The sequence below is a fragment of the Erythrolamprus reginae genome, chromosome 1 (genome assembly GCF_031021105.1).
Source record: "Erythrolamprus reginae isolate rEryReg1 chromosome 1, rEryReg1.hap1, whole genome shotgun sequence".
Taxonomy (NCBI): Eukaryota; Metazoa; Chordata; class Lepidosauria; order Squamata; family Dipsadidae; genus Erythrolamprus; species Erythrolamprus reginae.
In genome coordinates, this window is record NC_091950.1 from 20,421,971 (window position 1) to 20,444,417 (window position 22,447).

A 22,447-nucleotide genomic window follows, 5' to 3' on the forward strand; every position below is an offset into this window, starting at 1 on the left:
AGAAATACTACAGGAGATAAGAGAGGCCACCTGTGTTTGGGTGGGGCTTCAGTAATTAGAGCTGCTAATATAAATAGCAGCGTGCTGGCTTGGCAGTTGTGGAAGATTATCTGATCGTTGTTCTTCAGGACCGTGCCTTGCTGTTTCCGGACTGTTGATTTTTCACGACTTGGAAACCAAAGCAGAGCAAAGTGTGTGTGTCTCACTTCGTGGAAGAAGGAGGGCTGTGACGTTCCTTCACAGCTGCTAGCTAAGTACTTAAGTACTGATTAAGGGGATTGTACAGCCTACAAGGTTGTTTTGGGACTAGTGCTCTTTGCAATACATTGTTTCTTTTGAATTTTGTGATAAAGAACATTGTGTTTGAACTTTCAAGTGTGTGTGTGTGTCTGAAATTTTTACCCTTGAATTTTCAGGAGACTCATACCATAGACCCCGGCAGAACAGATGCTCTGGTGTGAAGCTCCATTTTCGCTACCCTACTGCATCGTTCCCCCCATCCGCGCAGTAGCCCAACCATGATAGACTGGATTGGGATATTCCTATGTACATTGACTGAATGGAGATACTTTAACATAGTTTTATTTATAAGTGATTGGATCCGTTTGAGACTAAAGTTAATTGGGTGGATTAGCCAATTTCTTTTGGGGTTAAATTTTTTTTTATTGAAGAAGCTTGTGTGGATTAACCATTCTCTTTTTGATTTTTCCTCCAACTATTACCATATGCTCTATTGATCAAATAGAAAACATGGCAATGCATAATTTTTTAGATCATGAATTTATTGAATAATTGAATTGAATTGAATTTATTAGATTTGTATGTTGCCCCTCTCCGAAGAGTCAGGGCAGCTCACAACAAGACAGTAATACAATATAATACAAATCTAACATTAAAATTTAAACTAAATTAAAGTACAGTAATACCTCGTCTTACGAACCTAATTGGTTCCGGAAGGAGGTTCATAAGGCGAAAAGTTCGTAACACGAAACAATGTTTCCCATAGGAAACAATGTAAAAGCGATTAATGCGTGCAAGTGGGGGGGGATCGCAAAATGGCGCACCTTTTAAAACAGCCAGGAGGCTTCTTGGCATTCTCCCGAACCCGAACCCGAACTTTTTCCGAACTTTTTGGGTTCGGGTTCAGGAGGCCACCGAGAAGCGCCGCCGGCCGCCTGTCACCTTCTGAAACAGCCGGGGGGCTGCTCAGCGTTCTCCTGAACGCCGAACCCGGAAGTTCGGCAAAAGTTCGGGTTCGGGTTCCAGAGGCCGCCGAGAAGCGCCCGACTGTTTCACAAGGTTACAGCTGGGCGCCCCCGTCTGGCAGAGTGCCGTTTTTGCAATCGGCGGTGGCATTTTCGGCCAATCTGGAGGCTGAAATGGAGGTGGGGAATCCCAATAGGGAATTCCATGGGCGGAGCTTTGACGTCACGAAGACGTCCTTCCTGGAGGCCACGTTTTGGCTTGAATCATCATCATTGTTCAAGTGAACTGTTAAGTCCTCGACTTACAACCTTACTAGTGTCGCTCACTGGGTTGACAATTTGCTTTGCATTTCCTGCGCTCTCCTTCCTGGGTTGAGCTTCCACCTCAGGCGGGGTAGCTAGGCGAACGGGTGCTTGCCTTCTGCTTGCACCTCAGATGGGAGGTGGCCGTGGGAGGCTGGAGGGGAGCCGGGCAGGAGAGAGGGAACCTCGTCTGAGGCCAGGAAGGAGGAAAGAGGAAAAAAGCAAGGAATGCAGATGCAGCAGCAGCAGGGGGGAAAAAGAGAGCCGAACCAAGACCAGTAATCCAGGAAGTGACAGCTGCCGATCAGCTGGAGCTGCGCATGCATCTTCATTTCCGCCGTTGGAACTGCGTGCCACCCCGTCCTGCCTGCTGTCCACCCCTGGCAATATATAATTTACTACTAAAATATAAAGTGAAGCCCAATTAGGTATATAATGTATTATTCACTCCTTTTTCTCTGACTTTCTCTGCAATGGGTTGTATGTTTATATTTGTGTAACTATATTTTTGTTTTTCTAAATGAATGTATTTACGTCACTCAAGGAGAGGGGATCTGGATGACTCATGGAACTCTATGAGTTCTTAAGATTCTAAGATTCTTTCCTTCTGGCCATTGTTCCTTGTGGAACATTTCAAAGCTTCCAGATGGAGAAGACAGTGGCAGGATGAGCTGACGCACTTTCCCCCGAGCGATGGTTGGAGGGAAGAGATCATCATTGGGCAGTGCCACTTGCCTTAGCCAAAGCAAACAGAAGGCCCTTGACATTTAGGTATTACAGAAGGTGATTTGTTCTTGGAGAAGGTATCTTGAGACACGTTTGCTATGTTACCGAGAAGTCACAGGACAAGCAGCCCAGGGCCTTCTTACCCAAGGAGCCCTGGGTCTCTACGATCAAAGAGCCCAGGATCAAGGCCTGTAAGCCCAGGATACTCAAGGAAAAGGACCCCATCCACGGGATATGTATTGGACCAGCCATCCGGATCTCGAGCATCTTCTAGAGAACGAGGGGCTACCATGGGGAGGTCAAGTACTCCAGAAAGAGGGCGTTCAGTTGTCAAGACAGGAGCTATTGTCATAGATACCGGTACAGGCACATGTAAAGCTGGATTTGCAGGTCAGCAGACGCCCCAGTCAGTCATTGGGACATTAGTCGGACACCCTACAGAAAAATCAATGAGGACTAGAAGAGATAGGCCCGATACGTTCATTGGAGATCAAGCTCGGTTGGAACCTGACACGGATATTATTTTTCCAGTAAGGCATGGCATAATCATAGACTGGGAAGCCGCAGAAGCTCTGTGGAGGCACCTATTCTTACATGACCTCAAAGTTTCCCCGGAAGACCATGCGCTTCTAATGTCTGATCCCCCTCTCTGCCCCACGACGAACAGGGAGAAATTGGTGGAGGTTGTCTTTGAGTCTCTCAATTCCCCTGGCATGTACGTGGCGTATCAGTCCGTGCTATCGGTGTACGCGCATGGAAAAATCAGCGGGTTGGTGGTGGACACAGGTCATGCTATGACACACTCAGTACCGGTCTATCAAGGATACAATTTGCCACACGCTATAGAGAGGATGGATATTGCTGGAGCCAACATGACATCTTTTTTGATGGACCTCCTCAAAGACATGGGGCATTACTTTGATGAAAGGATGTTGGATGTTATTGATGATATCAAACGGAAATGCTGTTACGTTGCACTTGATTTCGAGAGTGAGTGGAATCGTCCAAAGAGAGAATACATGGTGGACTACCAGTTACCCGATGGCCAAGTAATTACTTTGGGAAAGGAGAGATTTCAGTGTCCAGAAATGTTGTTTAGTCCTCCTCAAATGCCTGGACTTACACTTGTAGGAATCCATGGGATGGCCCAAAAAAGCTTAAAGAAGGTCCCTGAACAATCCAAGAAGGAAATGTACGAAAACATAATATTATGTGGAGGGTCGTCGCTTTTTGAAGGGTTTGAAAGGAGATTTACCCACGATGTAATGAATAACTTGCACACAAACACAAAAGTCAAAGTTGTGGCTGTTCCACTCAGGCACTATTCCGTGTGGACAGGAGGTTCCATACTGGCTTCCTTGAAAAATTTTCAACCGTGTTGGATCAGAAAGGAACAATATCATGAGAGTGGACCATACATTGTCCATCGGAAGTGCTATTGAGATGACCCAAAGGAAGCCCAGGATAGCTAAGGCTGGAATGGCTGAGAGAAGCAACTCATAATAAATGTCTGTGTTGCATAGGATTGAAACGTGGTTTGCATTTATTGTTGAGTGATTCAGCAGAGCCCGTCAGAGGTCAGCTACGTGGACATAATCAGGCAAAAGGCGAGACCACCTTAATAGCAGAAGCTAAAAAAGAGCAAAAGTAAAATGGAAGCTTCTTGAACAGTATTTAAAATGCCTTGTTTTGCAGAGGTATGAGATGTGGTCTGCAAAAATCTCTATGATGAAAAGACTCAACAAAAAGATACAGAACATAACTTCTTCTATGTTTCTTACTGTCTTTCTAGCCTAGATTAATAGTGGATGTATCCCTGCAAAACGAGATGTTAACCCTATGAATTATTCCTATAATCTGGACTACAAAGTTGTACGTAAAATAAAAAGACTGGGTACAAAATGTAAATGCTGCTTTTTATTGTATTTTTTTTTTAAAAAAACTTTTGTTGTAGAAAAATCAGAGAGATTTGATCTTTTTTATTAAAAAAAATAAAAGTAGTATTTAGATTTTGTAATCATCTTCTGTGTACAAGTTCAACATTTATTTATTTATCACCAAATTTATTTGCTACCCATCTAGTGATTTGAGGTGGCCCTGAGTCATTTACAGTGAGATAAAATATATTAATATTCAAACATTATAAATATAAAAGCCCTACATGGCATAGGACCAGATTATCTCCGAGACTGCCTTCTGCCGCACGAATCCCAGCGACCGGTGAGGTCCCACAGAGTTGGCCTCCTTAGGGTCCTGTCAACCAAACAATGTCGGCTGGCGGGACCTAGGGGAAGAGCCTTCTCTGTGGGAGCCCCGACCCTCTGGAATCAGCTCCCCCCAGAGATTCGCACCGCCCCCACCCTCCTCGCCTTCCGAAAGAGCTTAAAAACTCATCTTTGCCATCAGACTTGGGACTTTTAGATCTTCCCCCTGACCATTGAATGCTTAAGTATGATTGTTGAATGATTGGCCAATACGTTTTTCTTTTAATTGTTTTTAAATGTAGCATTAATTGGATTTATATTATCATTCTGTTTTTTATATATGCTGTGAGCCGCCCCAAGTCCTCGGAGAGGGGCAGCATACAAATCCAATTAAAGAAATAAAATAAATAAATCCAGATTAAAACTACCCCCAAAATTCAACATAATCTAAAAAAATACCATGTTTGGAGCAGAGAGGTGGGGTACTTGCTCTGTTAGTGCATTCACCCCCTCCAGCCAGCAGTTCAAATCTCACCACCGGCTCAAGGTTGACTCAGCCTTCCATCCTTCCGAGGTGAGTAAAATGAGGACCCAGATTGCTGGGGGCAAGGGGCTGATTTTGCAGGAAGAAAAATCTTAGGAGGTGACGCAGGTGAGAGATTTCCGCCAAAATCTCTCATGCGCGAATCCCCTCACGAGTTTTTTTTTCTGCGCATGCACAGAAGCAAAATCTCCCTCAGATATGCGCATAGCTGGAGATGCATAGCTGCATTGCACAGCGCATTTGTAGCAGCAGGAGCGGCAACCCCCACTTTAAGATCGGTTTGCCCAGAGAAGGGCTGCAAAAACTTTTACTACCACACTGTGGGCGTGGCTTGCCAGCCATGTGGCAAGGTGGGAGTGGCTTGATGATCATGTGACAGGAGAGGTGGCTTAAAGGTCATGTGACTGGCTTAAAGGTGGCCAACTTGACGTCACTCACGTCAAGGGTTAGGGTGCCTGCCCTCTCCTCGCCTCAAAGAGATACAATTTCCCTATTTATTTACTATTACTGAACATCCAAAATATACTATTTAATTCTATGTATATATGCCATATGTGTACATACATATTACACACAGGCACACAAACATATACATTATCTTATTTACTTACTTACTTACTTACTTACTTACTTACTTACTTACTTACTTACTTACTTACTTACTTACTTTATTTATTTATTGGATTGTATGCCGCCCCTCTCCGCAGACTCTGGGCGGCTAACAACAGTAATAAAACAGCATATAACAATAATCCAATACTAACAACAGTTAAAAAAACATTATTATAAAAAACCAATCATACATACAAACATACCATGCATAAAATTATAAAGGACTAGGGAGAAAGTGTATCTCAATTCCCCCATGCCTGGCGGCAGAGGTGGGTTTTAAGCAGCTTACAAAAGGCAAGGAGGGTGGGGGCAATTCTAATCTCTGGGGGGTGTTGGTTCCAGAGGGTCGGGGCCGCCACAGAGAAGGCTGTTCCCCTGGCCCCCGCCAAGTGACATTGTTTGGTTGACGGGACCCGGAGAAGACCCACTCTGTGGGACCTAACTGGTGCATAAAGTGTATGCACTCACATGCACGCGCAGCTCTTCTAAAATTATACACATTCAACCTCATTTACTGCGATAGGAAAAACATACCCAGAGCCCAGAAGGGAAAATAATTTGTATAAGCATAACATTAGAAAAGTAATGATCAAAGACAATAGGACAGGGAGGTAGGCACAATGGTGCGCTTATGCACGCCCTTTACAGACCTCTTAGAAATGGGGAGAGGTCAATTGTAGATAATCGAAGGTTAAAGGTTTTGGGGTTGGGAGTAGAAACCAGAGTCAGGTAGAGCATTCCAGGCGTAGATTACTCTGTTGCTGAAGTCATATTTTTTGCAGTCTGGTTTGGAGCAGTTGACGTTTAGTTTAAATCTATTACATTCTCGTGTGTTGTTGTGGTTGAAGGTGAAGAAGTCGCTAACAGGTAGGACATTTTGCTATATGATTTTATTTGTTTGTTTGTTTGTTTGTTTACTTACTTACTTACTTATTTATTCGATTTTTATGGCGCCCTTGTCCTTAGACTCAGGGTGGCTTACAACATGTTAGCAATAGCACTTTTTAACAGAGCCAGCCTATTGCCCCCACAATCCGGGTCCTCATTTTACCCACCTCGGAAGGAGGGAAGGCTGAGTCAACCTTGAGCCGGTGATGAGATTTGAACCGCTGACCTACAGATCTACAGTCAGCTTCAGTGACCTGCAGTACAGTTGTAGGTTGTCTAATCGGAGAATTTCAAGTCTGGTGGAGTAAGGTATTTTGTTGTGAGAAGAGGAGTGAAGGAATCTTCTTATGAAATATTTGTGGACTCTCTCAATTGTATTGATGTCAGATATGCAATGTGGTTTCCATACAGGTGAGCTGTATTTTAGGATAGGCCTGACAAATGTTTTTTTATGTTTTCTTGTTAGTAGATCAATATTACCAGAGAAGAAGCTGCGAAGGATTAGGTTAACAACTCTTAAAGCCTTTATGGCACTTGTACACCATTGGTTATGACTAAGGTTGGTAATCTAGTCTACATCTTCTCTGTCTGACTAAAAGGCATTGTTGAAAAGTCTTGGTTGACTAAAGCTACGATGGGCATGGAGAGCACTATCTGTGGGAACCAAACGTATCCTTATGACTGCAGTATATAGAGGACTTAATGGTTAGCAGCACAAATTGATCAGATGAAAGCTAGCCAGAGATGCCGTGTCTATTGAAGAAAGAAAAGCGAAAACTATAATGAAAGTAGGCTAATCTTTTGAAATGGAGCTCAAACACCTATGCCAGGAACTAAAGCTGCTTGCAAAAACTGGCTTGAAATAAAACCAATATAAGACGTTTCTTTCAGGTTTCAGAGTTTTCTTTATTTTGGCCACTGCAATAACAATAGCAATTAGACATAGAAACATAGAAACATAGAAGACTGACGGCAGAAAAAGACCTCATGGTCCATCTAGTCTGCCCTTATACTATTTCCTGTATTTTATCTTACAATGGATATATGTTTATCCCAGGCATGTTTAAATTCAATGACTGTGGATTTACCAACCACGTCTGCTGGAAGTTTGTTCCAAGGATCTACTACTCTTTCAGTAAAATAATATTTTCTCATGTTGCTTTTGATCTTTCCCCCAACTAACCTCAGATTGTGTCCCCTTGTTCTTGTGTTCACTTTCCTATTAAAAACACTTCCCTCCTGAAACTTATTTAACCCGTTAACATATTTAAATGTTTCGATCATGTCCCCCCTTTTCCTTCTGTCCTCCAGACTATACAGATTGAGTTCATTAAGTCTTTCCTGATACGTTTTATGACATAGACTTATATACCATGTCCTGTGAGCATAGCCTCAGCGCGAGGCCTACCCTGAGAGAGACACAGGAAGTATTGTGAGAAACAGGAAGTACTGGGAGACACAGGAAGTACTGGGAGACACAGGAAGTACAACCTGCCCAGGATGACCCCAAGACGCTTCACCATTTCCTTCTGCCATCACCATAGAGGAGAGGGTGGGGGAAGGAAAGAAGAAAATTGGGACATTTCTGAAAAGGTGTGGGACGCAGGACAGATTATGAAAAAGTGTTACTGTCCCGTGGAAAGCATCTGGTCATCTTATATATACCGTTTCACAGTGTTTTGACCGCCCTCTCTCTAAGTGGTTTACAGAGTCAGTGAATTGCCCCCAACATAGCGTTAAATATTTTATTCTATTTTTTTTACCCCCACAATTCAGAAATAAAAGCTCAAAAGAGATAAGAAGAATGTACAGTTCCAACGGGCATATATCAGTTCTCCCAACCACCATTCGAGATTCCAGTTTCATTAAGCTAAAAACAAAATTCTTTCTAGATTGCCAAGGTGTGAGAAGTCCAATTCGATCTCAACCCAAATGTTTCTCCTTTTGGTTTATTATTTTCAACTGAATCACCGAATTTTTCGGATTATAAGACCCACCTTGATTTTAGAGGTGGAAAACAAGGAAAAAACTACTCTGAACCAAATGGTGTAATAATATATCATTTAATAAAATACCAGTGTAGCAGAATACTTTTTACAACCATGTACACTTTTTACAGACTTCAAACTTGACAGCTTTAAGACTAGTGGACTGCAACTCCCAGAATTCCTCCTCCAGCCATGCAAGATGGAGTAATTAGAAGGGAAAAACAGCCCCATTTTTGCCAAAAATGGGCTGTTTTTGCCCATATTTTCGCAAAAATTTGGTGGGCAAAGGGTCTGGGGAGCCCAGGGATCGTAAAAATGCCCCCATTTTGTGAAAAACAGGCCAATTTTTGCCTGTTTCTCCCCCCCCCAAAAAAATTGCCTTCCCCTGGTCCCCAGGAGTTCTCTTCAGGCTCCCCAGACTCTTTCTCCATACCATTTTTGTGAAAAAGTAGGCAAAAAATGGCCCGTTTTTCATCAAAATTGGGCTGTTTTTTGCCAACCTCCAGCACCCAGGAGCGATCTGCAGCTTCCTGGATGCAGAGGTGAGGCTTTGGGACAGCAAAAATGGATTGTATTCGATGTATAAGATGCGTCTGGCAGGACCCAGGGGAAGAGCCTTCTCTGCGGTGGCTCCGACCCTCTGGAATCAACTCCCCCCAGAGATTAGGACTGCCCCCACCCTCCTTGCCTTTCGTAAACTCCTTACAAACCCACCTCTGTTGTCAGGCTTGTGGGAACTGAGACATCCCCCCCCCTTGCCTATGTAATTTTGTGCATGATATGACTGTGTGTATGTATTTTATCTATTGGGGTTTTTTTCTTTTTAGACTTTTTAATGTAAAACTGTTATTTTAGATTTTAATTATTAGATTTGTTACCATGTATTGTTTTTATCACTGTTGTGAGCCGCCCCGAGTCTACGGAGAGGGGCGGCATACAAATCTAATAAATAATAATAATAATAATAATAATAATAATAATAATAATAATAATAAGATGCACCTATATTTCCACCCTCTTTCAGGGGAGAAAAGGGTGTGTCTTAAACTCTAAAAATACGGTATGTCTACTGACTTTCTTATCACAAAGATTGATGTTTTTTTGTTTTAATCCTAAGCTTATGAGGCAGAGACGAATAATTGGGGGCCACCATTGGATAGACTGAAACATTTGACCTTGTTTCCTTTTCACTGCCGCTGCTTTGAGTATCTTCCTTCCCGACCTCACCTGTATTTGGCGACTTAATCGGTAAGTGAGATCTGTCATACATCGGGAACTGGTGGGAATATCTCTGTATAAGTTGGCAGTTGAAGTAAGTAGGAAGGAAGGCAGAACTGGAAAAAGCAGGGTTATTCTTTCCTTGTGAGAGGACCATGTTGTACTGCTTGAAGAAGGACATAGGCTTTGGGTTGGAATCAAGCTGTTCTCTTGGGATCCACATGTAATTCATCAACCTTTCTGCTGGCGGGACGGTGCTTTGGGTCCTCGACAAGCAGTTACCTTGTGCGTAGAGCAGAGAATTAACACTGGCATTTCGTGGTTCTGGAATATGGTTGAGGAGACCACAACGGGCCTTTAAGTCTTGGAGCTCCCAGCGGAGTTGAAAATTCTCCTCCTGGAGTGCAGCCATCTGGCTCTCAATTGCAAAATAGCTGAACCGCCTCTTCTCTCGGGAACGCTTGGCGGACTCGTTGTTCTTTTGCCTCTTCTCCCAGTAGGTGGTATCTTTTTTTTCTTCCGGGATGAATTCTCGTTTCCGGCGTAAAGCCTTGCTTGTAGCGTTTTGGTAGCAAAGGGCCACGGGACCAATAGGCCTTCTTATTTCCTGAGAAGGGTTCATGGTATCAGGGGTTTCGTTGTTCGATTGCTAGCAGAAAAACGAAAAAACGAAAAAGATTATAGCTATGAACCACACAGCTTTGTTGAAAGCATGACTGAGTTTGTGGGCTGAGGAATCAAGACAATCTTGTCATCAGATTTCTCCAAAGATTTCTCCTTTTTTTTGGCCATTTTCGCTCTTCACGGGCTTCAGGAAAGCCTCCTGAATAGTGTTGGGCAAACCCAATGAAGTTCGGGTTCGGCGAACTCACCTGAACTTTGCCTTGAAGTTCGGGTGAGTTCGCCAAACCCAAACCCAAACCCAAACCCAAACAGCAATAAGCCGCTGCAGCATCCTTTTCTGTAAAAATAAACAAAGAGGTGGGGAATTCCTTTTATTTTTACAGAAAAGGATGCTGCTGCAGCGCTGCAAGCAAAAGTAGGTGGGGAATCCCACGATGAGATTCTTTGGGCGGGGCTTTGACATCATGGAGACTCCTTCCTGGTTGGCCAAAACGGGGATGAAGGAGCCTTTGTGACGTCAAAGTCCCACCCCCGGAATCCCATTGTGGGATTTCCCACCTCCTTTTTGCTTGCAGCACTGCAAGCAAAAGGAAGTGGGGAATCCCATGATGAGATTCCCCACTCTTCTCCCGGGCAGCGGCGTTTCGGGTTCGGGTTCAGCATGCCGAACACTGCAAAGTTCGGCACAAACCCGAACTTTGCAAGTTCGGTTTGCCCAACACTACTCCTGAATCCTGGGGATGGCAAAAAACGGCCCAATGGATCTTCATTTCTGAACTTCCGGTTGGCCGTTGAGCTGTTTTTCACCATCCCCAGGCTCCTGGGGATGGCAAAAAAATGGCCCCAAAGGCCTACCAGACGTCCAGAGGCTTCAGTGAGGCCTGTGAGCATGCATGTGTGTGTGTGGGGTGGGTGGGTTGTACACATGTGTGTGAGGGAGAGCATTGTATTATGGGTCTGGACACACACGCACATGCTATTTCCTGCTCCCTTTTGGCACCCGAGCCAAAAAAGGTTCATCATCAGTGCCCTAAGATGAAAAGTCTCATAAATTGATTGCTTGTTGAAAAATCAACTTCTGACTTCTTTTATTATTATATTATATTGTATATTGTATTATATTGTGTTTTATATTGTTGTAAGCCGCCCTAAGTCCCATGGGATCAGACAGCATAGAAGTCAAATTAATAATAGTAGTAGTAGTAGTAGTAGTAGTAGTAGTAGTAGTAGTAAAGACAAAACAAATCGATCACATACTCAGCTGCTGCAAAAAGATCACACAAACTGACTACAAGCATGGACACGATGCTGTGGCACAGATGATCCACTGGAACTTGTGCCAGAACTACCATCTACCAGTGGCAAAGTACTGGTGGGATCATAAGCCTGAAAAAGTGGTGGAGAATGAGCAAACAAAACTACTGTGGGACTTCCAACTTCAGACTGACCGAATTTTGAAATATAATACACCAGACATCATGATTGTGGAGAAAAAGAAAGTATGGATCATCGACATCGCAATCCCAGGGGACAGCAGAATTGAGGAGAAGCAGCTAGAGAAATTTGCAAAATACGAAGATCTAAAAATTGAGCTGCAACGACTCTGGCATAAGCCAGTGAAAGTAGTCCCAGTGGTCCTTGGCACGCTGGGTGCAGTGCCAAAGGATCTCAGTGGACATTTGAAAACCATTGGAATTGACAAAATCTCTATCTGTCAATTGCAAAAGGCCGATTTACTGGGATCGGCACACATAATTCGCCGCAACATCATTATTATTATTATTATTTATTAGATTTGTATGCTGCCCCTCTCCGTAGACTCGGGGAGGCTCACAACAATAACAAAGACAATGTAAGAACAAATCTAATAATTTAAAAAACACTAAAAAACCCATTATTAAAAGCAAACATACACACAAACATACCATGTATAAACTGTATAGGTCCGGGGGAGATGTCTCAGTTCCCCCATGCCTGACAGCAGAGATGGGTCCTAAGAACCTTACGAAAGGCAAGGAGGGTGGGGGCAGTTCTGATCTCCAGGGGGAGCTGGTTCCAGAGGGTCGGGGCCGCCACAGAGAAGGCTCTTCTCCTGGTTCCTGCCAAACGACATTGTTTAGTCGACGGGACCCAGGGAAGACCAACTCTGTGGGACCTAACCGGTCGCTGGGATTTGTGCGGCAGAAGGCGGTCCCGGAGATATTCTGGTCCGATGCCATGAAGGGCTTTATAGGTCATAACCAACACTTTGAATTGTGACCGGAAATTGATCGGCAACCAATGCAGACTGTGGAGTGTTGGTGTAACATGGGCATACCTTGGGAAGCCCGTGATTGCTCTCAAAGGTGCATTCTGCACAATCTGAAGTTTCCAAACACTTTTCAAAGGTAGCCCCATGTAGAGAGCATTACAGTAGTCGAGCCTCGAGGTGATGAGGGCATGAGTGAGTGTGAGCAGTGAGTCCCGGTCCAAATAGGGCCGCAATTGGTGCACCAGGCAAACCTGGGCAAATGCCCCCCTCGCCACAGCTGAAAGATGTTTCTCTAATGTGAGCTGTGGATCGAGGAGGACGCCCAAGTTGCGGACCCTCTCTGAGGGGCTCCCAGGTGCTTGAGAAATACGAAATCCAGCATAGTGATCTCATTTGTTGTGTTGTATTGTTGATAATAATAATAATAATAATAGCAACAACAATAACAACAACAACTTTTTGAGGATGTTAGCAATAGAAATTGATCCAGAAATGAAGCCGAAAGGCCATGCTTTCAAAGCTTAGCTCTTTATCCAGGCTAGCATCACAAAAACCAACCCTGCCAGCATGGGTCTTTCCCCCAGGTTTACCTGAGATTTGCAACATAATACAGGTTTAAGCACTTACGGGATCCTTTCTCTTTCGGTTTTGATGTCGATGTTGAAGATGCAGTGAAATCACAGAAGACCCGGGGATGCCTGACCTTTTCAGCCTGCTTAGCGCTGCAATTCTGAATCACTTCAGACCTGCCTGGAAAATTGGGTAAGATCAACCACAGTTTCCTGTTCGCCGCCTCATCAGGTATCTCACCCTGGGAGAAGAAAGAGAACAGCAATCTTACCTTTTCAAAGAACGGCAAAGGTTATTGTGGTCCCCTGGGGCCTAGTTCTGGGATCTCCTGCGGGCCAGAATTCGTTGGCTGGTTTCTTATGGCAGTTTTTCTAAACAAGTTGCGATGCAGGCTGAAGCCAGTATGAGATCTGTTTCAGAAGAAACACGTTGCAAACGTTATGAAAAATGAATTGCCTAATGAAGTCTGGAAGTGCATAAAAACAAAATAACTCTTGTCATTCATTTTGATTCATAATGAGCATTTAGGCAGAAGCGTTATTTCAGTGTTCCAATATTTTTTTTTGCAGAGATCTGACAATCTAATAGGGGGACAGGATTATGACACGTGCAACTTGCTGCAAAGGGCAAAATCTAGGGGCAGCTAAGAGGGAGAACACCTTTGTTTGTTTGTTTGTTTGTTTGTTTAGTCTACCACATGAATCCCAGTGGCCGATAAGGTCCCACAGAGTTGGCCTTCTCCGGGTCCCGTCGACCAAACAATGTCGTTTGGCGAGCCCCAGGGAAAAACCCTTCCCTGTGGTGGCCCCGGCCCTCTGGAATCAACTCCGCCCAGAGATTAGAACGGCCCCCACCCTCCTTGTCTTTCTCAAATTACTCAAGACCCACCTTTATCGCCAGGCATGGGGAAACTGAGACATCCTCCCCCAGGCTTTTATGTTTTATGTTTGGTATGTATGTGTTGTATGGTTTTAAATTGTTGGGGTTTTAGATATATTTTATTTTAATATTAGATTTGTCTCACTGTTATATTGTTTTTGTATTACTGTTGTGAGCCGCCTCGAGTCTTCGGAGAGGGGCGGCATACAAATCTAATTAATAATAATAATAATAATAATAATAATAATAATAATAATAATAATAGATGGGTAATAGATAACAGATTTAAAAACATAATTCTGAATACATGGAATGGATATAAATAAAAAGGAACAGTAGTACAGGGATGGTGTTATGCCGGGCTTCTCGTTAATAGCCCCCAGTGAGAGAAGAATGCAAAGTCAAACACACACACACACCGACCAGAAGAAATAAAAGTAGTTTATCTGAAACAGTGTTAAAAGCACACACGTTTAAGCAGAGTCAAATTTCTCTCACCCAGATTACAGTCCTGGAATGCAGGAACAAAAGAGAACAAATTAGGGCAGATGTGATTCCTCACAACTCCCCCTTCTTTGAGTCCACAAGAGTTAATTTTGAATTGTCCAGAGTCAACAGAAATCCTGGAATAGTCCAAATCTTGGCAATGATCCTTCTCCAAACGAATAAATGCACATATGCGCACTCCCCAACACCCGTAATTTATCATCAATCCCATTAACCTAATTGCCTCAGCAACAAGTGTTCTCCCTTATCTCCGACGATACCTGCGCAGTTGGTCCCTTCTAGCCATGAGCCTGTGCATTCAGGCATCTATCCACCAATCCTCCTCCGAGTCTGATGACTCACTAATGGGGTCATTAAATAATGGGCTGGCTGCACCCATCTCTCCGTCTGATTCTGCTTCCCCACCGTCTGACCTTGGCAATGAATCTTCACTATCAGAAGCTTCTGGCAATAATACAAGTCTCTGTGACCCTGAGGATTCCCCTAAATCAACGTCCAAATTCCCTGTTGCAGGAGATGGGCCCAGAGCCAACCACAACAGATGGTAGGCACGCTGGTGTGCTTATGCCTGCCCCTTAATGTCCTCTTAGGAATGGGGTGAAGTCAACAGTAGACAGTCTAAAGCCTTGATGGTGAACCTATGGCACACTCCGTAGCACATGGAGTCATATCTGAAGGCACATGAGGCATTGCCCTATGTCAATTCCAGCACACATGTGCATGCTGTCCAGCTGATTTTCGGCTTTCTGGAGGGTGGGGAAGGCCGTTTTTGCCCTCCCCAAGCTTCAGGAAAGTTTCTGGAGCCTGAAGATGGGGAAAAACAGACCCAGCAGTGTTCTGCCGGCGTGTTTCAACCGCCCGTAATTACAGGGTAATTAGTCCAGGAAGACACACACCACACGATAAAAGGAAACCCCAAAAGTTTTTATAAACAGAAAAACAGAAACAGCTCCCTTTTTAAATGTCAAAGGGATTTTTCTGGTACACACACGGCACAGGTTAAATGCAGTCCAATTGCTCACCCAATAACTGGGAAATTGAGTCCAATTCTAAAGTCCAGAGAGTCCACACACAATCTTGAACAGCACAAAAACCACGATCTTGATGAAACAATGAATCAGATAAACTGCCACAAGGCTAAACCAGCACGCTGTTCTTTTTATCTGTAGCACTAATTACAGCAGCCCCACCCAACCACAGGTGGCCTCATTTTCTCTTGTAATAATCCTTCAGTTGTTGTCTCCTATGCATCACTCTACACATGCGTGGATGTGTCATTAATTCTTGTTCAGAATCCAAGGATGATACAGAATCCAAGGCTGATACAGATGATTGATCTCCTCCTGGGCTGTCTGCCAAACTCCCCTCTTCCCTTTCACTCACGCTTCCTTGGTCAGAGGAGGCTTTGTCGGCAGATTCCATCGGGAGCAAAACAGGCCTGCGGCATGTGGATGTTTCTCCCACATCCACCTGCACATTCCTTGGGGCAGGAGCTGGGCCAGAGCTAACCACAACAAACAGGCCTACCGGATGTTTGGAAAGAAATTTCTAGTAGGCCTATGGGGCCATTTTCAGCCCTCCTCAGGCATCAGCAAAGCCTCCTGGGGAGAACGAAAACCAGCCCAATGGACATACTGGAAGTTTGGAGGCCTCAGTGAGGTCTGCGCACATGAACGGGGGCAATGGTGTGTGTGCATGCATGCGGGCAGGAGGGCATTGCATTATGGGTGTGGGCATACACATGTGAGCTATTACCCACATGTGTGCCCTTTTGGCACTCGAGCAAATAAAGGTTAGCCATTACTGGTCTAAGGTTCAAGTTTTTGGGGGGTTGGGGAAGAAACTACAGTCAGGATGTGAATTCTGGGCACTGACAACTCTGTTATTAAAGCTGTATTTTCTGCAATTGAGTTTGGAGTGGCTTACCATAAGTGTGTATCTATTGTGTACTCATGTATTGCTGTGGTTGAAGGTGAAGTATTCATTGACAGGTAGGACATTATAGCAGATAATTTTATGTACAGTGGTACCTCGACATACGAGTTTAATTTCGTTCCAGATCCGAGCTTGTAAGTCGATCAACTCGTATCTGGAACGAATGCCTTTAGACTTTGTTTTTCAAGCTGAGATAACTGGAAGCAAGGAGATTATTGCGCCACCTAGTGGAAGCTCGGCTCGTATCCCGAATTTGAGCTCGGGTGTCAAACAGAAATTTCGCTCGTGTCGCGGCTCGTAACCTGGAATGCTCGCATGTGGAGCCGCTCGTATCTAGAGGTACCACTGTACTATACTTAGATCGAATTAAAGATGACCAAGTTCTAACTTGTCTGGGCCCAAAATTTCAAGTCGGGTGGCACAAGGTTGCTCCTCTGCTGTGAGCAGACGAGGGGAGGACTCTTCTCGCGAAATATCTCTGGACTCAGAGATTATTGTATTACTGTTTTTAATGACAGACTTTCGATTTTGAAAGACTGCTTTCAGAACAATCAAAGGAATCGTAACTGATTTCACGAGGCATGCCAAGTTTCACTCTAGGTGAGAAACATAAATGAACACATTTGAAAGACATTTTATACGCTAATGAAATGCATATTACATAAACAGCTAGTTGTGAGAATGTCCTCTTTTTCAAAATCTAGAACTCCAGAAAAAAGTTCTTTATCATTTTTGAATTTTCTCAAGCAACTTTATTTTCTGGTATCCACATACAGTTCCTGATCTGAGGAGGCAACGTTTTGACTTTGCATCCATTAATAGCAATAGCATTTAGACTTATATACCACTTCACACTACTTTACACAGCCCTCTCTAAGCGGTTTACAGAGTCAGCATATCACCCCCAACAATCTGGACCGGGAGTCACTGCTCACAGTCACTCATGCCCTCATCACCTCGAGGCTCGACTACTGTAACGCTCTCTACATGGGGCTACCTTTGAAAAGTGTTTGGAAACTTCAGATCGTGCAGAATGCGGCCGCGAGAGCAGTCATGGGCTTCTCTAAGTATGCCCATGTTACTCCAACACTATGCAGTCTGCATTGGCTGCCGATCAGTTTCTGGTCACAATTCAAAGTGTTGGCTATGACCTATAAAGCCCTTCATGGCATTGGACCAGGATATCTCCGAGACCGCCTTCTGCTGCACGAATCCCAGCGACCGGTTAGGTTCCACAGAGTTGGCCTTCTCCAGGTCCCGTCAACTAAACAATGTCGTCTGGCGGGAGCCAGGGGAAGAGCCTTCTTTGTGGCGGCTCCGACCCTCTGGAACCAGCTCCCCCTAGAGATTAGGATTGCCCTCACCCTCCTTGCCTTTCGTAAACTCCTTAAAATCCACCTCTGCCATCAGGCAAGGGGGAACTGAGACATCTCCCCCTGCCTATGTAGTTTTTGTGCATGATGTGACTGTATGTATGTTTTTATATTGGGGTTCCTTGCTTTTAGATTTTTAAATGTACAATTGTTATTTTAGATTCTAATTATTAGATTTGTCATTATATATTGTTTTTATTACTGTTGCTAGCCGCCCCGAGTCTGCGGAGAGGGGCGGCATACAAATCTAATTAATAATAATAATAATAATAATAATAATAATAATAATAATAATAATAATAATAATAATAATAACTGAGACATCTCTCCCTTGCCCATGTAGTTTTTGTGTATGATTCAATTGTGTGTTTGTTTTTATATATTGGGGTTTCTTTTTTTGGACTTTTTAATCTAAAACTGTAATTTAGATTTCTAAATATTAGATTTGTTACTATGTATGTTTTTTACCATTGTTGTGAGCCGCCCCGAGTCTGCGGAGAGGGGCGGCATATAAATTTATTTATTTATTTATTTATTTATTTATTTATTTGATTTTTTTATGCCGCCCTTCTCCTTAGACTCAGGGCGGCTTACAACATGTTAGCAATAGCACATTTTTAAACAGAGCCAGCCTCTTGCCCCCACAGTCCGGGTCCTCATTTTACCCACCTCGGAAGGATGGAAGGCTGAGTCAACCTTGAGCCGGTGATGAGATTTGAACCACTGACCTTCAGATCTACAGTCAGCTTCAGTGGCCTGCAGTACAGCACTCTACCTGCTGCGCCAATAAATCTAATCTAATCCTCATTTTATCGACCTTGGAAGGATGGAAGGCTGAGTCAACCTTGAGCCTGGTGAGATTCGATCTGCCAAACTGCTGGCAGAACTGCACTCTAACCATTGTGCCACCGAGGCTCTTCTTGACTTGAGTGGATTCATGAAGCTGAGTTTCCGGCACTGGGCCTGCCGTCGCCATCTTGGTTTTGACTTTTTTTTTTTAAAAAAAATTTATTTTTCAACACTGTGCATGCAAACCGGCAGCAAGGTAAGTTAGAACCACTCCTGATCCAGACTTTTGATCTCTAGAGATGAAAAATCTACACTATGAAGACAGATTGTTCCACTTTTGCAGGCTATCAACTCTTGGTCTTGAAAGCTTAGAACTACGACGCCTAAAACGCGATCTAAGTATTGCCCACAAGATCATATGCTGCAACGTTCTACCTGTCATTGACTAATTCAGCTTCAACTGCAACAACACAGATTCAAACTTAATATTAACCGCTCCAAACTTGACTGTAAAAAATATGACTTCAGTAACCGAGTTGTCGAAGCGTGGAACTCATTACCTGACTCAGTAGTGTCATCCCCTAACCCCCAACATTTTCCCCTTAGACTATCCACAATGGACCTCTCCAGGTTCCTTAGAGGTCAGTAAGGGGCGTGCATAAGTGGACCAGTGTGCCTTTCGTCCCCTGTCCAATTGTCTCTCCTTATCTCATTTATCTTTTCTTCCTTTCAAATTTGTTCACCTACCGTGTTTCCCCGAAAGTAAGACAGTGTCTTACTTTCTTTTTACCCCCCAAAAGCCCCAATACGTCTTACTTTCGGGGTATGTCTTACATTGGAAAAAAATTGAAAGGGTCGCGTTCCCGAAGGCATCTCCCCAGAGTCCAGAAGGGCAGCTGCGGGACAGGAGCCTCGTGAGCCCTTTTCCAAGTTCAACCTCAGGGCTCCAAGCGGCGTGCACGCGTGGAGCCACAGACGCGTGTCGGGGAAGCGTGTGTCTGGAGGGGAGGAGCTGCTCTGTGCAGTTGGGCAGCCCCACCTGCCTGCCGGAAAGGAGGCGGGTGAAGGAGGGCGCAGCTCCGGCCGCTCGCCTCGGAGCTGGTCGGCCTCGCTGGCCGCTTGCAGCCGAGCCTCGGCAGGACTCGGTTGCTGGGACGAGCACCTTCGCTGCAAGCCGCCGCCCGCTCGTCTCGCTTCGGACCAGCGACGTCCTTCGCTTTGCCAAGCCAGGGAAGAGGTGGTGGCGCCGCGGCGAGGCGAAGGCGAGGGGCGCGCGGGGAGCTTGGAAGCGACGTCATCGGGCTCCCCCCCGGCAATACCCCCGTGTTTCCCCGAAAGTAAGACATATGTCTTACTTTCAGGGTACGGCTTATATTAGCCGACCCCCCTGAAACCCCCGATACGTCTTACAATCGGGGATGTCTTACTATCGGGGAAACAGGGTATACTTTTATATCTTTTCTTCTATTCTTTTCTTTATTTATATTATTACATATCTATTCTCTTCAATGTGTATAATGTATTGGACAAAATAAATAAATAAAATAAAATAAAATAAATTCAGCAGGTTCAGAAATATTGGGTAGTTTAGAAAAGCGGCAAATACCACCTCTGGCTGGACTCAGAGTGGGGGGGGGGGATGGAGATTTTGCAGTATCCTTCTCCTGCCACTCCCCTCAAGCCACGCTCACAGAACCAGTAGGGAAAAATTTTGAACTTCATCCCTGCACTGTTGTATAGACAATTAGGAAGTTCCTGGAGGGGTCTGTAATATGGTAAATGATTTAGCTTTACTAGATAAATGGTCAAAGCAATGGAAACTGCAGTTTAATGTTTCCAAATGTAAAATAATGCACTTGGGGAAAAGGAATCCTCAATCTGAGTATTGTATTGGCAGTTCTGTGTTAGCAAAAACTTCAGAAGAGAAGGATTTAGGGGTAGTGATTTCTGACAGTCTCAAAATGGGTGAACAGTGCAGTCAGGCGGTAGGGAAAGGCAATTAGGATGCTTGGCTGCATAGCTAGAGGTATAACAAGCAGGAAGAGGGAGATTGTGATCCCCTTATATAGAGCGCTGGTGAGACCACATTTGGAGTACTGTGTTCAGTTCTGGAGACCTCACCTACAAAAAGATATTGACAAAATTGAACGGGTCCAAAGACGGGCTACAAGAATGGTGGAAGGTCTTAAGCATAAAACGTATCAGGAAAGACTTCATGAACTCAATCTGTATAGTCTGGAGGACAGAAGGAAAAGGGGGGACATGATCGAAACATTTAAATATGTTAAACGGTTAAATAAGGTTCAGGAGGGAAGTGTTTTTAAGAGGAAAGTGAACACAAGAACAAGGGGACACAATCTGAAGTTAGTTGGGGGAAAGATCAAAAGCAACGTGAGGAAATATTATTTCACTGAAAGAGTAGTAGATCCTTGGAATAAACTTCCAGCAGACGTGGATGGTAAATCCACAGTAACTGAATTTAAACATGCCTGGGATAAAGATATATCCATCCTAAGATAAAACACAGGAAATAGTATAAGGGCAGACTAGATGGACCATGAGGTCTTTTTCTGCCATCAGTCTTCTATGTTTCTATGTTTGTCCTTGTATTTAAATAAACCCCCCAGTAGCTTCAACTTCTGCCTCTTCTTTCTGCCCCACTTTCTATGGCCATGATGAAGAGTTTCTTGCTGAATATTGTGTGGGTGGTAAGAACAAATAGAAATTGATGAATATGCCATTGGAAAGCACCCTCAATTGTGCACAAAAACATACGAACTCACGGACCTCAAATATTATTTGTAACTTCCTGTTCCAGCAGCAGGCTTGTCTTTTGATCGATTGCAAACACACAGAAGCTTAGACTTATGCCACAAGTCAAAGTCCACTGACTAGACCAGAACATGTTTGTTCATAGTCCTAATGTCTGAAGCAAAGCCAGATCACTAGGGGAAACAGCTTCCTGGTTAGCGAAACAAGGATCTCCTGACTGCATATTGTTTATAGCAGTTTTCCATAGGATGCATCCTTATTTATTTATTCATTAATTCATTCATCATTAATTCATTAATTAATTAATTCATTCATTCATTCATTCATTCTTTTATTTATTTTATAATTAAATTAAGTTAAACTAAATTAAATTAAACTAAACTAAACTAAACTAAACTAAAATTAATAAAATTAATAAAATTAATAAAATTAATAAAATTAATAAAATTAATAAAATTAATAAATTAAATTAAATTAAATTAAATTAAATCAAATCAAATCAAATCAAATCAAATCAAATTAAATTAAATTAAATTAAATTAAATTAAATTAAATTAAATTAAATTAAATTAAATTAAATTTTAAATTAAGCCATGCAGGGCTTTGTAGGTCATCACCAGTGCTTTGAATTGTGCCTGGAGACCAATTGGTAACCAATGCATCTCATGGAGTGATCTTTATCAACTTCATGGAAAAAAACATCTGCAGTAGCCTGGTCTATCAAATTGGGCAATTCTTTTCCAGGATTTTCTGGAACCAAAACTTTGGTCGTCTTCATATATCTAAAAGTTTTCTAAGTATCAGGGCTCTGTTCTCTATGATTTTGAAGAAAAGAACAAGTTAAATGGAGTATAGGAAGCTTCCTTGTCCTGGATCTGATCATTAATCCGCCTACCTCAATAGCATCAGGCCAAGATCCCTCTAGATTCCCAATGCTATTTGAAAATATCTGGGGAATTTTTCATGCATGCATCCATCCACAGCAGGATATTTATATTTATCTTTATATGTATGTATATGTATGTTTATTTAATTTATTTATTAATTGGACTTATATGC

The 22,447-nt window shown here is 43.4% G+C and overlaps 2 protein-coding genes across 2 annotated transcripts in view; both read left to right on the forward strand.

Annotated features, from left to right (window-relative positions):
- Positions 1 to 2,332: 2,332 nt before the first annotated feature.
- On the forward strand, positions 2,333 to 3,676 carry LOC139156659 (actin-like protein 9). Its single transcript, XM_070732555.1, has one exon. It carries the CDS (start codon positions 2,333 to 2,335, stop codon positions 3,674 to 3,676), a length of 1,344 nt encoding a protein of 447 aa, XP_070588656.1.
- A 5,951-nt stretch (positions 3,677 to 9,627) lies between these two features.
- The window catches only part of LOC139164453 (A disintegrin and metalloproteinase with thrombospondin motifs 10-like), a 234,460-nt gene continuing 221,640 nt past the window's right edge, over positions 9,628 to 22,447 (forward strand). The window contains 1 exon segment of the mRNA XM_070746611.1: positions 9,628 to 9,718. The gene's annotated coding sequence lies outside the window, so the exon portion shown is untranslated.

Coding starts and splice junctions, on each gene's coding strand:
- LOC139156659 (XM_070732555.1), top strand. CDS start 2,333: ATGTTACCGAGAAGTCACAGGACAAGCAGCCCAGGGCCTTCTTACCCA.